The sequence below is a fragment of the Caretta caretta genome, chromosome 2, assembly GCF_965140235.1.
Source record: "Caretta caretta isolate rCarCar2 chromosome 2, rCarCar1.hap1, whole genome shotgun sequence".
NCBI classification, from domain to species: Eukaryota; Metazoa; Chordata; order Testudines; family Cheloniidae; genus Caretta; species Caretta caretta.
The window spans coordinates 155171030-155188909 of NC_134207.1; the positions used below are offsets into that span (position 1 = coordinate 155171030).

Here is a 17880-nt window from a genome sequence, read left to right on the forward strand (position 1 = left end):
TTAAAACTATGAACAGACACTGGGTCACAAACCTTAGAGACATGGGCCCATTATGGATCTTGTTCATTTTTGTTTGGCTAAAACAAACACCTTAGGAAGGAAGATCTTGAGGATCAGGTTGAGAACTTTTATGGGCCAACATAAGGAGCAGGTCAAATCTCTCTTACGCCTGTTGGCTTTTCAGTGGATAGTGATGGCAGAATGGTAATTGTGTGAGCCTGCTCTGAACTCACTATAACTATAGCAGGTTCCACAAAGTAGTTTTTGGGGCAAGAAGTAACTAGGTGTCTTTGATTCAGTGAGATTAATGTTTTTAATTAATAGGTCCATCATGTATGTATGTTTTATTTGGTTAATCTGACCTCTGATTTTGGGGTCGTCTTGATACCTCTGCATGTAGTAACAAGGAAACAAGAAATTGAGGGTCATGATGTATGGGGGTACTTAGTGGGGAGGTCAGGAAGAACCTCAATAGTATCATTTAAATGATAGTGGTATGTTACTGCTTACAGTCTTTTCTGTCTTAAGTGGTGCCCTCTATTGACCGTAGGTGCTTGTAGTGTTTCGAAATATCGGTTTGTGTTCTAGATAGGACTTTGTTTCTGTTACAAGATAATCAGTAGGTTCAATTGGTTATACTCCAGTCTCTCTCCTGGGCTAGTATATGAATTTATAATGTACCTTTCATCTTGAAAGATCCCAAAGCACTTCACCAATTTTTCATTGACATACAAACTGCATACATTACAACCACTTTACCTACCACTGAAATGCAACCATATCTGGGATTAAGTGTAATAATAGTTTAATAGTACACAACCACATTATTGTACACAATAATTTAATAATAATTTAATAATAATTTAATAATAGTACACAACCACAGGATTGGAAATGAAGATGAATACAATATCTGTTTGATGCTGTGGGGGCAACTTAGGTTGAAATATCTGGAAAAATCACATGAGAATTTGGCCAGGATACCATGATTAACAGCTTGTATAGTTTTGAAAATGCCATGGAATTATACCTAATCAGAAGTGATAGACCTCAGCATTGTGTTCTCCAAAAGACAATGCTTCGAGTAGTATGCAGTCCCAGCAGCATAATAGGGCGTTGGTTTATTTTTGATACCGTGGGAAAAATGTTTCCTATTGTATCAGCACTGCTTGCTGAAACACTTACGTGTTCCTTGAATTTCTTTCATCCAAGTACTGACCTTACCTACTCTGATACTGTTCAACTTGCAAGATCTGATGGGATCAGAGTTGCTTAGCAATAAGTTGAGATAATTTCTGCAGCCCAGTATCTCCCACAATTCTGGTACATATGGGCTATTCCCCTCTTTTCTGCAGTTTCTGGGGGCAGTTCAAAGCTGTAGTGCAGTCTCTGCTAGCCATGTCTCCTCCTCTGGCAAATGAAGTGTAAAATATAATTAGGAAAGCCAAAAAAGAATTTGAAGGATGGCTAGCCAAAGACTCAATAAGTAAGAGCAAAAAAAATTGAGTACATCAGAAGTAGGAAGCCTGCTAAATAACCAGTGGGGCCACTGGACAATCGAGATGCTGAAGGAGCACTTAAAGAAGATAAGGCCATTGCGGAGAAACTAAATGAATTTTTTGCATTTGTCTTCATGGCTGAGGATGTAAGGGAGATTCCCAAACCTGAGCCATTCTTTTTAGGTGACAAATCTGAGGAACTGTCCCAGATTGAGATGTCATTAGAGGAGGTTTTGGAACAAATTGATAAACTAAACAGTAATAAGTCACCAGGGCCAGATGATATTCACCCAAATGTGAAATTGCAGAACTACTAACTGTGGTATGTAACCTATCCTTTAAATCAGCTTCTGTGCCAGATGACTGGAGGATAGTTAATGTGTTGCTCCAGAGGTGATCCTGGCAATTACAGACTGGCAAGCCTAACTTCAGTACCAGGCAAATTGATTGAAACTATAGTAAAGAACAGAATTATCAGACACATAGATGAACACAATTTATTGGAGAAGAGTCAACCTGGTTTTTGAAAAGGGAAATCGTGCCTCAGCAATCTACTATAATATTTTGAGGGAGTCAACAAGCATGTGACGGGGGATTCAGTGGATATAGTGTACATATATTTTCAGAAAATCTTTGACAAGATCCCTCACCAAAGGCTCTTACGCAAAGTAAGCTGTCATGGGATAAGAAGGAGATTCCTCGCATGGATCAGTAACTGGTTAAAAGGTAGGAAACAAAGTGTAGGAATAAATGTTCAGTATTCAGAATGGAGAGGGTAAATAGTGATGTTGCCCAGGGGTCTGTACTGGGACCAGTCATATTTAACATATTCATAAATGAGCTGGAAAAGGGGGTAAAACAGTGAGGTGGTAAAATTTGCAGATGACACAAACATACTCAAGATAGTTAAGTCCAAAGCAGACTGTGAAGAGTTACAAAGGGATCTCACAAAACTGGGTAACAAAATGGTAGATGAAATTCAGTGTTGATAAATGCAAAGTAATGCACATTGGAAAACGTACTCCCAACTATACATATAAAACGATGGGGTCTAAATTAGCTGTTACCACTCAAGAAAGAAATCTTGGAGTCATTGTGGATAGCTCTCTGAAAACATCCACTCAGTGTGCAGTGGCAGTCAAAAAAGTGAACAGAATGTTGGGAATCATTAGGAAAGGGATAGATAATAAGACAGAAAATATTGTATTGCCTCTATATAAATCCATATAAATCCATGGTATGCCTACGTCTTAATACTGTGTGCAGATCTGGTTTCCAATTCTAATATATCTTTTTTGAGATGGGGCAAAGGTACAGAAAAGGGCAACCAAAATGATTAGGGGTATGGAACAGCTTCTATCTGAGGAGAGAGTAGTAAAACTGTGACTTTTCAGCTTGGAAAAGAGACGACTAAGGGAGGATATGATTGAGGTCTATAAAATCATGACTGCTGTGGAGAAAGTAAATAAGGAAGTGTTTATTCCTTTTCATAACACAAGAATTAGGGGTCACCAAATGAAATTAATAGGCAGCAGATTTAAAACGAACAAAAAGAAGTATATCTTCACACAACGCACAGTCAATCTGTGGAACTTTGCCAGAGGATGTTGTGAAAGCCAAGACTATAATAGGGTTCAAAAAAGAACTAGATACATTCATGGAGAATAGGTCCATCAATGGTTATTAGCCCAGGTGAGCAGGGATGCAAAATCGTACTCTGAAGTGTCCCTTACCTTGTTTGCCAGAAGCTGGGAATCGGTGACGGGGGATATATTACTTGATGATTACCTGTTCTGTTCATTCCCTCTGAAGCACCTGGCATTGGCCGCTGTTTGAGGATAGGATACTGGTCTGGATGGACCATTGGTCTGACCCAGTATAGCCGTTCTTATGTTCTTATTCTCTCCTCTTCCATTTCTAGGAAAGGAGATCCAGAAGATAAGGAGAGAGAAAGCAAAGATCTCCACACTGGCCAAAGAAACCCTTGACCATTGGCCTGTGGTAGACTTGGCATTAGAACCTCCATTGAATCTATATGTGAGGCCAGACATCTTCACCAAGATCATATCTTCCATCTAGACCCAGACTGTATATAACTGACCACAAGGCTATTGAGAGGGAAGCACTAATCGTGGTCTGACTATCTTCATGAATGATTGGGATTCTAGTTTTGAAGTCTGTCTGAAGGAGAGTAAAAGCCTACTCTGTCTTCTGGACAAGGTTTAGCTTGTAGTGTCAAGGAAACGATCCCCAAGGACCTTGGAATTCCAGATATTCTGGACTTTCTTCAGGACGGTGTGGTCAAAGGACTCTAGCCCAGATCTGTAGCACACTAGGGATTGGCCATAAGTTGTACTTTATACGCAGGGTCCTTGGGTTCCTTGGCAGAGGAATACTGAAATTTCCCAAAGCAGTCAAACTGGCTAGACTTGTGGTCAGACCAGTCTTTCTGAAATGGATCTAGTTCTGGTGCTAAAATCCCTAACAATCCACCTGAACCATTTACGTTGGTCACACCATTCTATCTACCCATAAAAACCTGTTTCTTGATTGCTGTCACGTCTGCTGGATGAGTGTTGGAGTGGCAGTTTTATCCATGCAGGAACCTTGTTCTGTGTTCCATGATGGCAAGATAGTGTTAAGGACTTCAGAATCTTTCTTGCTAAAGAAGAACTCAACTTTCCATGCCTCGCAGGAGATCATCTTCCCGTTGTTCTATCCAGAGACATGGCATCCTACAGAAATGATGTGACATAATCTGAATGTTCATAGAGTACTAAAGATTGCCATCCAGCCTACCACATCAACAAGAAGATTGGGCATCATGTTCATATCCTTACCCCAAAGAGTCAATGGCTCTGGATATCCAAACTGTCTTTAGCCAGATTAATCATATTATGCATTGTAGAGGCATGGAATCAAAGTACACTGCACTGGGTCTTTGACAACGTCATAGGCGGAAAGAGCCTGCATGTCCTCTGCAGGGATCTGCAGAGCAGCAACATGGTCCTCTATTAGTTCCTTCATTAGACACTATGAGTTGGACTTTCTGTCCTCTTCAGAGGAATCCTTCAGCAGGAAGGTGCTGCACGTAGTGATCCAGAAATAGCTTGCCATTTTGGTAGTTAATTTTTATGTGGGGGGAGACTTTCTTCATCTCATTCTATTTCTTTATCCCTGTCTTCTTCTGTTTGTTGCTTGCTACGTCCTGTACATATCAAAATCACGGGAGACATGGGGCTGCAGAATGAGAATTTTTTTGCCCAATAACTTCCTTTCTGCTACCAGTGTCTTCCACAATTCTACCCTCCCTCTTAGCAAAGGGATAATTTAACTTTTATATCTACAGATTATTGGGTTAGTTATCCTGTTGTACATAATTTAGTGGTTGGCATGGACATTATTATTAATAATTCTATTCAAAGAGATTTTCACAGTTTTGGAATGAATCATTTGGCAGCAAGCTGGAGAAGGGGGTGTGACCAGAAGAATCTCCCCTGCTTTGTTAGTTGATATTTGTACAATTTGGGGACAGCTAGTCATACCTTGCTTGAGGTTTTGATCTTGCTATCTGATATCCGGTTTTTTAAAGGACAGATCAAGAAGTCATTTCACTTCCCCATTAATGTAGCGTGTTATAGTTAGCAAAAAGTAGTTTGTTATTTATATTACAGGGCCGCCTAAAATCCCAGTTGAGATTTGGACCCCATTGTGCTAGGGACTGTAAAAAGGGGTGGTGTTATGATAAGTGGGGCCTACATATTCACCCTTATTGTGAGCTCAACTGTAAAAAGTATGTGAAAGGTAAGATGGCACAATAACCTATAAAAACAAATGTTTGTGGGGGAAGATGTGAAGTGGAGATGGACTGAATTTGTCCAAACAGAAAGTTCTGCTGATACAACTCAAGGACTGTTTTAAGATCATGGTTGCTTGGTAAAAAGAAAAGTGTGGAACCAGAAATCCGTGAATCAAAATTGGTGTGTTGGAATCTAGGCTGTATTGCTGGACAAAATAATGAGGGGGTGGGCTATTTCATCCACCATTCCCTTTTATGGGTCATTAAAGAGAAATTGGGAGAAAAATTGGCTACTGGAGCAAGCTTCACCATCATGACGGCCACCCTCGTCATGTCCTGGGACCCCAGGCCTTCATCCTGATCCTGAGAGATGTCCTGACAAGACTGGACTAGAATGAGGGACCTAAATGATATTGCCACCTCTACGGCTCCAGCTGAATCCCAGACACCACCTGGGATGAATCAGGATTGGACTTCAGCAGCAGTAGCAATGGCTCCAGCCCATCTCGGCTAACTTCTTTTTCCCAGAAGGACAATTATTACAATCTTCGATACTGCCTGTCAAACAAGGGGGGTTTTCCTTCTAAAAACTCTCCAGCTAAAGGGAAAGAGAATAAGGGATGTTAAAATGAAAGCCTTATTCAGTACTTCACATTTCAAAAGCTTTAACTGTTTTTCTTCTTTTTTTAATCTTTAATAAAAGGTTAAAAGGATTTTTAATAATGTGTTTGCCATGGTACTAAGCAGGCTGAGCTCTCTGCATACCAAAACGCGAACCTTGTTTGACACTGATTAATGATGGACAGTGACTGGGTTATGTTAACACTTTTCGCCCATTTGTTTAATCTAAATCAGTATAACAGTGGTCCCTCCAAAGAGTTTACAATCTAAATAGACAAGACAGACAAAGTATGGGATGGGAGACAAGCACAGAGAGGTAAAGTGACTTGCCCGAAGTCATACAACAGATGGTTGGCAGAGGTGAGAATTAGAATCCGGGTCTCCTGACTCCCATTCCAGTCAGCTGTCCATTAATAACGTATTTCTTGCATCCCCAAATGTCTCTTTCTGCTGTTTTATTTGTATTTGGTGATTTCTGACCCAGGCAGTTTCTTTTGTAACACTAAAGGTTACTTTTAAAATTTTGAAAAAGGATCAGCACTTTAAGAGGGATAGCTGTTGTGTGTCCACATATGCCCATGTATTCATATGTGTACACACAGATGTATGTACAATAAATACCATATTTGCCTGTCACATATGTGTTAAATTCATAAATATAACTGTTTGTTTTCTTTCATTTAAACAGGTGGTATGTCACAGCTTGTCCACTATACCTTCACGAAGTCAGTGTTTTGACATCCTCCAGAACGGTATCTGTAAATACCTGGTAAATAACATTTTTGTTGTATTTTCTAAAAGTTATGTCCAAAATATAGAATGCACTTTGAAACAGCTTTGTGATATTCTGATTAACTCTGTACCCAGCTCTCCAGTATAGCAGCAGAACTCCAAAATCACCAGGATCACAAATGGCCCTGGTAAAACTTCCTCTGCTGAATACTCACCAGGATCTTGTGTTGGGACCTAATACACTAGACCCTGGTGCTCTTAAGGGTCTCTTAATCTCAATAGGTTGCAGCACTGTCTTTTGGCCACGGGCGCATTTCCTAGGCTCAAGCTGTCTTTCACCCCTTCATGGAAATGGGCCCTGTGTCCCAGCTGCCCTAGGTCCCCAGGACCATTGCTGACCCCTCAGGCTTCCCGGGACCACTCCCTTTCCCGGAGTTCCACCTTGTGTGTGGTCTGTGTTTACAGTTTAAACTCCTCAAGGTATAAGATAGGTGAAGCAAACAAACACACACACACACACACACACACACACACACACACACACACAGGCATCTCAGATAATTCTAAACACAATTACACTTTACTTAAGATAGCACAAAAGAACTAGAGATCTAACTTCCTGATCTAACCAAAAATTCCTCAGATTTGTGGTCAACAACTCCCACTATCAATTCACAATACTGCCCTTTGCCCTGTGAGCAGATCCTCATGTGTTAATGAAGCATGTGGCAGTGGTGTTCTGGAAAAGTCAGGAGTCCACATATTCCCTTACCTAGACTACTGGCTAGTAAGAGGCCAGTCCAGGACTCGGGTACCGTCCAGCTTGGCCACCATAGAGTCCAACTTAAATGTGCAGGGGTCCTAATCAATATGGAGAAATCTATGCTGACTGCTGTATAGAGAATAGAATTTATTGGGGTGGTCCTGGACTCTACAAAGGCCAAGGATTTCCTGCCAGGGTTGAGTTTCCAAACAAAACAGGGTATTACTCTAGATCAGCTGCGGCCCATGTGACATCCTCAGGGCCTTGCAAGTAGTGTATTATGTGGATGTGGCCCACATAACACGTGTGTCCCACAATAGTAAATAGGTTGAGAATCACTGGTCTAGATTTAAAGGCCTATTCTGTCAATACAATGTAAAACTGCCACGAGCTTCTGTGGCGCATGGGAGCATGCACTTACATGGTGCAATATGCTAAACTGCACCTCAAGAAGCTATGAAGCTGGTCAGCCTCAATGTGTTTACCAGCCTGTCATCATGGAAATTATGGTTCAAATGCTTGTTCAGGTCTTGTCCTCCCTGGACGGATGGACAGAACCCTTGAATGCTTGCATGAGAGTCTTCTTCATTCCTTCACAACAGACACAGTCACAGAAGGTATTCCGCTGGAGGAGAAGGTATTTGTAGGTATTTGTCTTTGTATTTGTATGCCTCCAGAGGCTGGTAGGGGCAGTGTGCTGGGAGAGAAGCTGAGCCCTGATTAGGGGGCAGGTTTTCTCTGACTAGGGGTCCTATAAAGGTAGCCAGCCAGTCAGGCAGCAGCACAGACAGCTGCAGCGGCACAGGAGCCAGCAAACAGAGCTGTAAACAGGGTAGTTTGAGTGGGAGTTTGCAAGGGGAGTTTGCAGGGAAGACTAAGAGAGCCAGGCAAAGGAACAGATAGGCTAGTGAAGGGAGTGTGTGGTGGTCTGGCAGTGTTTTGGTGCTCGTTGGGGGTTTGTTTTGCTGTGGGTGGTGGTGTTTTGGTTTGGTTTGTTTCCTGGACTAACAGGATTTAGGTGGGAAGGCAATGACAGATACAGAGGCAGCAGTGGGAGTGACCCATGCAGTGGAAGACACAATGAAGATGACTGGATGTGGAAGCTGTGGCATGTACGTGATCCTGGAGGGGATACCTGAAAAGAGTTTCGTCTGCATGAAGTGCCGCCTGGTAGAGCTGATGGAAGAAAAGATCCGAGGACTGGAGATGCAGGTGGAAACTCTGGTTGAGTTTAGAATGGGGTTCGAGCGGATGATGGAGCAAAGACATGAGGAGCCTGAAGGGAAAAGCTCAGACTTGCAGATGGAAGCAGGACCAAATAACTCTGAGGGGAGTCTTCTAGGTGAGGGAAGTGGACAGTGGAATCCTGTGACTAAGAGAACCAGGTAGAGGAAAAGACGGGCTAGTGAAGGAGAAATAGAGCTCAGGAACAGGTTTGTGGAGTTGGGAAAGGAAGAAGGGGCACAGCAGGTGATACTGAAGGTGAGAGGGCAAGGAAGAAGAGAAGAGCAGCTAGTCCTATAGGAAGAGGGGACGAGTCAATGGAGATAACACCAAATATGAGCCTGAGGGGGATATGGGATGGGTTGCAGAGGATTGCAAGGGACCATAGGAATCGAGAGGACTAGCAGCCAGAGGGAACAGGGGATAGACCGGAGAATTGCACCATCACCAGGAAAAGGCAGGACTGTGTGATTGGGGACTCCTTACTGAGAAGAATAGACAGGCCTGTAACCACAGCTGATCCAGAGAACAGAAGGGTGTGCTCTCTGCCAGGGACTAAGATACGGGATGTGGACCTGAGGCTGAAGAGGATCCTAACGGGAGCGGGAAAGAATCCACTGATTGTCCTTCATGTGGGAACAAATGATAGGGTTAGATTCTCACTGGAACGTATCAAGGGAGACTATGCCAGGCTGGGGAAGACACTTAAGGAAATCGAGGCTCAGGTGATCTTCAGTGAGATTCTGCCTGTTCCTAGAGAAGGGCAACAAAGGTGTGACAAGATTATGATGATCAACAGATGGCTCAGGCAGTGGTGCTATAAGGAGGGCTTCGGGATGTATGGCCACTGGGAAGCATTCATGGACAGAGGACTGTTTTCTTGGGATGGACTTCACTTGAATTGGGAGGGAAATAGACTTCTAGGATGGAGGCTGGCACAACTGATTAAGAGAGCTTTAAACTAGAAATTTGGGGGAGATGGTTGGGAGATGTCCAGGTAATCGCCATGCTGGATTTTAACATTGAGAGGGAAGAAAACAAAGTAAGAATGGATACAGTTGTGGGTAGGAGAATGGACATAAGGAGGAAGGGTAGTGTAGATACCAGTCTAATAGGTGATTCTGGCAGTAGAATGTCTGTGCCTAATTGGGTAAAGAATGTGAGCGAAACCAAACAGCAAAAATTAAGATGTTTGTGCACTAATGCGAGGAGCCTAGGTAACAAAATAGAGTAACTAGAGCTGCTGGTGCAGGAAGTGAAACCAGATATTATAGGGATAACAGAAACATGGTGGAATAGTAGTCATGACTGGAGTATGGGTATTGAAGGGTATATGCTTTTTAGGAAAGACAGAAATAAAGGCAGAGGTGGTGGAATAGCATTGTATATCAATGATGAGGTAGACTGGAGACAAATAAGTGATGGAATGGTTAAGACAGTCTGGGCAAAAATCACATTGGGGAAGAAAGCTGCTAGAGCCTCCCCTGGGATAGTGCTTGGGGTGTGCTATAGACCAGCGGGATCCGATATGGATAGAGACCTCTTTAATGTTTTTCATGAAGTAAATATTCATGGGAATTGTGTGATCATGGGAGACTTTAATTTCCCAGATATGGAGGACAAGTGCTAGTAATAATAATAGGGCTCAGATTTTCCTGGCTGCGATAGCTGATGGATTTCTTCATCAAGTAGTTGCTGAACCAACAAGAGGGGATGCCATTTTAGATTTGGTTTTGGTGAATAGTGAGGACATCATAGAAGAAATGGTTGTAGGGGACAACCTTGGTTTGAGCGATTATGGGCTAATTCAGTTCAAACTAAATGGAAGGATAAACAAAAATAGATCTGTGACTAGGGTTTTTTATTTCAAAAGGGCTATCTTCAAAAAATTAAGGAAATTTGTTAGGGAAGTGGATTGGACTGAAGAACTTGTGGCTCTAAAGGCAGAGGAGGCCTGGAATTACTTCAAGTCAAAGTTGCAGAAACTATCAGAAGCCTGCATCCCAAGAAAGGGGAAAAATTCATTGGCAGGAGTTGTAGTCCAGGCTGGATGGGCAGGCATCTCAGAGAGGTGATTAAGAAAAAGCAGAAAGCATACAAGGTTTGGAAGATGGGAACGATCAGCAAGGAAAGCTACCTTATTGAGGTCAGAACATATAGGGATAAAATGAAAAGGCCAAAAGCTATGTAGAGTTGGACCTTGCGAAGGGAATTAAAACCAATAGTAAAAGGTTCTATAGCCATATAAATAAGAAGAAAACAAAGAAAGAAGAAGCGGCTAAACACTGAGGATGGAGTGGAGGTTAGGCATGGCCCAATCTCTAAACAAATACTTTGCCTCAGTCTTTAATGAGGAGCTTAGGGATAATGGTAGGATGACAAATGGGAATGAGGATATGGAGGTAGATATTACCAGTTCCGAGTTAGAAGCCAAACTCGAACAGCTTAATGGGACTAAATCGGGGGGGCCCAGATAATCTTCATCCAAGAATATTAAAGGAACTGGTACATGAAATTATTAGCTAAATTGGAAAAGATGGGGATCAATATGAAAATTGAAAGATGGATAAGGAACTGGTTAAAGGGGAGACTACAGTGGGTCATACTGAAAGGTGAACTGTCAGGCTGGAAGGAGGTTACTAGTGGAGTTCCTTAGGGATCGGTTTTGGGACCAATCTTTTTATTACTGACCTCGGCACAAAAAGTGGGAATGTTTCCACGGTATACATCTGATGAAGTGAGCTGTAGCTCACGAAAGCTCATGCTCAAATAAATTGGTTAGTCTCTAAGGTGCCACAAGTACTCCTTTTCTTTTTGCGAATACAGACTAACACGGCTGTTCCTCTGAAACCTAATAAAGTCTGCGGTTGACACGGAGCTGGGAGGTATTGCCAATACAGAGAGGGATCGGGATATCATACAGGAAGATCTGGATGACCTTGTAAACTGGAGTAATAGGATGAAATGTAATAGTGAGAAGTGTAAAGTCATGCGTTTAGGGATTAATAACAAGAATTTTAGTTAGAAGCTGGGGATGCATCACTTGGAAGGAACAGAGGAGGAGACGGATCTCAGAGTATTGATTGATCACAGGATGACTATAAGCTGCCAATGTGATATAGCCGTGAAAAAAGCTAATGCGGTCTTGGGATGCATCAGGCGAGGTATTTCCAGTAGAGATAAGGAGGTATTAGTACCGTTATACAAGGCACTGGTGAGACCTCATCTGGAATATTGCGTGCAGTTCTGGTCTCCCATGTTCAAGAAGGATGAATTCAAACTGGAACAGGTACAGAGAAGGGCTACTAGGATGATCCGAGGAATGGAAAACCTGTCTTCTGAAAGGAGACTCAAGGAGCTTGGCTTGTTTAGAGCCTAACTAAAAGAAGGTTGAGGGGAGATATGAGTGCCCTCTATAAATATGAGAGGGATAAATACTGGAGAGGGAGAGGAATTATTTAAGCTCAGTACCAATGTGGACACAAGAACAAATGGATATAAATTGGCCATCAGGATGTTTAGACTTGAAATTTCCAGCCATCAGAGGAGTGAAGTTCTGGAATAGCCTTCCAAGGGGAGCAGTGGGGGCAAAAGACATATCTGGCTTCAATACTAAGCTTGATAAGTTTATGGAGGGAATGGTATGATGGGATAGCCTAATTTTGGCAATTAATTGATCTTTGACTATTAGCAGTAAATATGCCCAATGGCCTGTGATGGGATGTTATATGGGGTGGGATCTGAGTTACTTTCCTGGGTGTCTGGCTGGTGAGTCTTGCCCACATGCTCAGGGTTTAGCTGATGGCCATATTTGGGGTCAGGAAGGAATTTTCCTCCAGGGCAGATTGGCAGAGGCCCTGGGGGGTTTTCGCCTTCCTCTGCAACGTGAGGTAGGGGTCACTTGCTGGAGGATTCTCTGCACCTTGAAGTCTTTAAACCACGATTTGAGGACTTCAATAGCTCAGACATAGGTGAGAGGTTTGTTACAGGAGTGGGTGGGTGAGATTCTGTGGCCTGCGTTGTGTAGGAGATCAGACTAGATGATCATAATGGTCCCTTCTGACCTTAAAGTCATGATTCTATGAATGTAGATTGGGGCTCTCACTTGGGTCCCTTTCAGACACAAGGTCTTTGGTCTATCCAAAACCTAAAGCCAAATGTCAGGGAGCTTTGGGCTATCTATTTGGCTCGCATGGCATTCCTGCCATGTATCAAGTGGTAGAATTTGTTGGTGCTCACAGACAATGACCATGTTTTGTGTAAACAAAATGAGTGTGCGTGGGGGGGGAGGCATTTGACAAAGTTACGCCAAGAGATAATCCTGCTTCGGAATTTCTGCATCACCAGTTTCATCAACCTGAAAGCTGCTTATTTACCAGGGATTCAAAATGCTCTGGCAGATCATCTAAGTAGGTCATTCACAAGACACCATGAGTGGTCTTTGTCCAGATGTGACCCAGGTCCATTTTCCAGCTGTGGGGGACTCCCTAAGTGGACCTATTTGCAATAAGAGCAAACACAAAATGTCATCATTTATGTTCCTGAGTGGGCCACAGCTTTTGACTTTACTACCCATGTCGGTCAGACCTCCACTGTCACTCCTGTGGGATGCGGATGTGATCTCCCAGGACAGTGGCTGACTCCTTCATCCCACCTGACAGCCTGGATGCTTCATGGCTGACACCCTTGGAAGGAAGGTGTTCTAAGGGAATTCAGACAGTTCTTTGAAATTAGAAGTTTGATTAGGACTACTTATTTGCTAAGTGAAAAAGATTCTCCATTTGGTCCAGACAGAAGGATGTTTCCCTGGCTCGGTCTTTTATTCAGGATATATATTGGACTGTCTCTTGTATCTGAAACAACAAGGGTCAGCTGTTAGGTCCATCAGAGTCCACCTAGCTGCTGTCTCAGCTTCCACCCTCCCATGGATAACCACTCACTTTTTCCCAATCCTATGTCCAACAGGTTTCTGAAGGGGTTAGACAGATTATATCCACATATATGCAGCACAGTCCCTCCATGGAAGCTAAATTTAGTTCTAGAAAAATTGATGGGGTCCCCATCTTTGAGCTGCTAGCAATCATTTCTCTGTTACACCTTTCTATGAAGATGGCTTTTTTGATCGCTGTTACCTTGGCCAGGAGAGTATGGGAATTGTGAACCTTAGTATCAGAACCTCCTTTTATGGTCATCTTCAGAGACAGTTTTCGTTCGACCTCACCTGAAGTTCCTGACTAAAGTACTTTCCAGTTTTCACATTAACCAAGCGATTAATTTACTGGCTTTCTTTCCAAAATCTCATTGCAATAAAAGTGAGAAAAAGCTTCATATTCCAGATGTTAAAAGAGCTTTGGCTTTTTGCCTAGATTGGATTTAGCCATTTAGGTCTTTGTTGCAACTGTTCATTGCAGTTTCAGACAGAATACAGAGCCACCCAGATTCTACCAAAAGGATGTCGTCTTAGATTTCCACCTTTATTTATCTGTGCAACTGTGACATCCCCAGGGTACAAGCTGGACTTTTGAACAGTGGTGTCCCCTTAATTCTCCAAACCAGGGCGTCTTACACTGATTTGCTAGTAAAAGCAGCCTCCCCAGGCTTTGATCTCACACAACCATCAGCATGTTAAGATACTCTCAAAATTATACGAATGCTTTCACAGCCACTCATGAACAGATATAGGGCAACATCCACATATTCCTCAGTCCCAGCTTTGCACCCCAGAAATATGCATCTTACACTGCTCAAGACCCTTTTGGGCAGTGCAGGCTCATAAATCTGTCATTTTATCAAAGAAAATGAATATGCACCAGCCCTTGTGCATATCTGAGCAGAGATTCTCCAAACACTTTAATCAAAACACACTGATTTAGATAAAAAAATAAGTTTATTAACTAAAGAAAGATTTTAAGTGATTATAAGTGATAAAAGTGTATAAATCAGATTTGGTTACAAAAGAAGTAAAAGATAAAATCGCAAGCTGTTTCCTAAACTTTATCAAGCTAAGATTTGAAGGAAACAGCTCTTCTCACCCGTCTTGATGTTGCAGGCAGTTTACAGTTCTTAGTACACTGGCTGGATTCCCTTCCCATCCTGGGACCAATCTCCCCAGTTCAAAGTCTTTCAGCCAATCTTATTTCAGTAAAGATGGGGGAGGAGAGAGCTGGTCTGGGGCCTTTCTTCCCCCTTTTTATATCCTGATCCTTTTTACTGGAAAAGTCCTTGCTCTGTCCTGGGGTCAGGCAGTTCCATGGCGTATGTGAGCTGCCGACTGTCCTTCAGGTGAATAGTAAATTTCTTGCTTACAACTCTCTTGCTGGTGAATGGCCAGTTAAACAGTCACTGGTCTCTTAGCACGTACCTGGGTGTTGGCCACCCCTTTGTTCTCTCTGAAGAGCTAGACTGTGGGCGTTCCCCAGAATTACAATATGTTCCAGTAACAAACATATAGCGAAATCTCATATTTCCATATACAATGTTGATACACATATTTTAACAGAACGATAATATTCAGAAGATTATGATTTTTCTAGTGATACCTCACAAGGCATAATTTGTACAAGATTTATCATAATTTTGACCACAATAGTGTAGACCGCCATAGCTACCAGCTGGCTATCACAGGGGTATCACACCCCTGGTTAGAGTGTTGGCCCATTCAATTAAGTCTTAGGCTACTTCCTCTGTCTTTCTGGCTCACATGCCCATCTAGGACATTTGTAAGGCAGCAATCTGATGATCAGTCCCTATGTTTGTCCCTCACTGTGCCATATCTCATCAATCTAAAGACAATGCCAGATTTGGATGGGTGGTCCTGCAGTCCCTGTTCAAGTAGACTCCAAGCCCACTTCCTGTTCAAACTGCTTGAGAGTCACCTACAGCTGAATGGACATGTGAAATCACTCAAATTAAAAATGATTACTAACCTTTTTATAACTGTTACTCTTCAAAATGTGTTGCACATGTCCATTCCATGACCTTTCCTACTTCCCCTCTATTGGCGTCTATATGGTAGAAAGAAATAACAAGCGTCATGGGTAGCTCCACCCATTATGGCTCTGTGTAGTGGTGTGAGGCAACAGAGGTCACTTGTGCTGCCCCGACAGGTACTGCTGAGGGAAAAATCTCCAACTGTGTGTGAGGCATGCACACATCTGTAGTGAAATGGACATGTGCTACACATCTTGGAAAAACAAGAGTTACAGGAAAAGGTTGGTAACCGTTTCTTGTGGCTGAAATATTCCTCCATAACAGGACACATACCTAGACTGTATCAGAGAAATTTGAAGCACAACTCAAATACAGGAGGATTCTGCTGTCAGGGAAATATCGTTTAAGCATTTGAATGCAGGAGTTTGCCAGTGTGGAAGTGTTCCATGGAGTACATTCTTCAATGCTCTGTTTTACTTGAATGTTTACTAGATCAGTTTCCCTGCTCTTTACTGAATCTTCTCCACTGTTTTGAGATTCTGTACTGGAGTGACCAGAACCTATGCATTTTGCTCTAGGTGCCTCTGCTAAATATTGTGATCAATGATTTGTTCTTCTTTGAGTGTTGGTTCCTATGTGTATTCCTATGTGCGCTTCATGCTCTTTGAGACCAGTGAATTCTTTCAAGTAGTGTCCATGGGTCCACACCTCTACTCTCCTTGTGCTCCACTCCAAGGGTAAAAGGGTGGACTGGACCAACCACCTCTCCAGTTCCTTCTTACCAGAGCATGGCCTGGATCGGAATCCTCCAGTGTCTGGAGCTGACACTTTCTATTCTTTCTGTAAATATTCAAAGTTATATATATTATTATTTATTTTTTGTTTGTGGTTTGCTAATTCTCTAGTTAGTGTTAAAATCCCCACCCTGGGGTACACTCCTAGTTCTCCTGGTGTGGGATTTAGATTATGCCCAGTATACTGGCCTTCAAAAACTGCACCTACTGCCCTGCTCCTTTTTGGTCACCAAGAACCATTCTGTTGCCTCTGCTGCTTCAGAGAAGCTCATATCTCTGCCAAGTGTAGTATCTGTTGCTCTTTTCCCAGCAGCGTACCCGAGTCAGACCCAGGCCAGGGAGATCCCCCTGTACATCAGGCAGAGTTGGCAAGGAGCATGCCCCTAGTACTAGGAAAGGATCCTTTTGACTGGTCCCCCTTATGAGAGTAAAGGGCACTCTCTTAAACATAAACCCAGATCTTCTTCTAGATTCACTAAGAGGAGAGATCCCTCCCTGTCAAAGTTGGGTGAGCCTTCATGTCCAAGCCATAAGGAGTTAGGTCCTCCTAAGCCACATGGTCATGTTCAAAAGACGTATAGGAGCAAGACGCCTTTGGTACCAGGCTCTGCATTGACTTTGACACTGACTGCAGTGCCACCTAAAATGAAACACTGGGACTCTAAGGACCAGGAACTGCCAGTATCATCATCAACCGTGTGGTCAGAGACTCATTCGCTGACGGCACTGTTACGGCCCCATAAAGAACTGCTGTCTACACCTACTCTGATGGTATGGACTGACAAGACGCAACTTCTGAATGTGCCGGTGACTTATACCAGTCCAGACAATATCTTCATCTTCCCAGACCCACAATCTTTCTTGATACTGGGACCAGTCCTCACCAGGGAGATAAAAATGCCTACAGGAATCTAGGATTCTGGAAGAAACCTATCCCCGTCCCATCCACTATCCACAGTCTCCTCTCAGTGATGCCGACAGCACTACAATGCAGCTGGATCCAGTCTTTTCATCTTTGGGAAAGTCAGATGTATCAGTGGAACTGCTTCTCCGCCACCTAAGGAATTCAGACCAGAAACGGGATTGAGAATCTCCTGGAACCAGGTTTGGCCACCCAGGAAGGAACTTTCTCCTCGGGACCAGTGTGTACCCAATGCCACCACAATCCGCCTTTTGATTCCTCATACTGTCCTTATTTGGGACCCTTACACATGTTCCCTGGACTCTGTCCATTCCAACAGGTAATCTTATCACCATTCTCTTCCAAGATGTCAGTCTGAAACCATTGAGCCCCTAGAAAAAGGAGATGATGAGCTGGATCTGCCAGTTCCACTGGGCTCTGTCATGGTAGTCACCCAATGAAGCAGTCACTCCAGCCTCTCCACCTCCCCCAGATGATTATAGACAGTTTCAGGAGCTGTTATGGAGAGGCGGAAGAACTCCAGATCTCCCTAGAAGAGATCCAGGACCCCCAGCATAAGCTCCTGGATATCCTGCAACCTGCGGGCTCCAATCAGG

The 17880-nt window shown here is 43.0% G+C and overlaps 1 protein-coding gene across 4 annotated transcripts in view; it reads left to right on the forward strand.

The window, feature by feature from the left end:
• TEX10 (testis expressed 10) overlaps positions 1 to 17880 on the forward strand; it is a 121776-nt gene that overhangs the window by 91462 nt on the left and 12434 nt on the right. For 3 of the 4 annotated variants that reach the window (XM_048839417.2, XM_048839418.2, XM_048839419.2), the window contains one exon: positions 6608 to 6688. In XM_048839417.2, coding sequence (XP_048695374.2) covers positions 6608 to 6688 — 81 coding nt within the window. Of the gene's footprint in view, positions 1 to 3420; positions 4468 to 6607; positions 6689 to 17880 lie in introns of those variants that run through there. The other variant, XM_075125507.1, reaches the window with a different exon arrangement.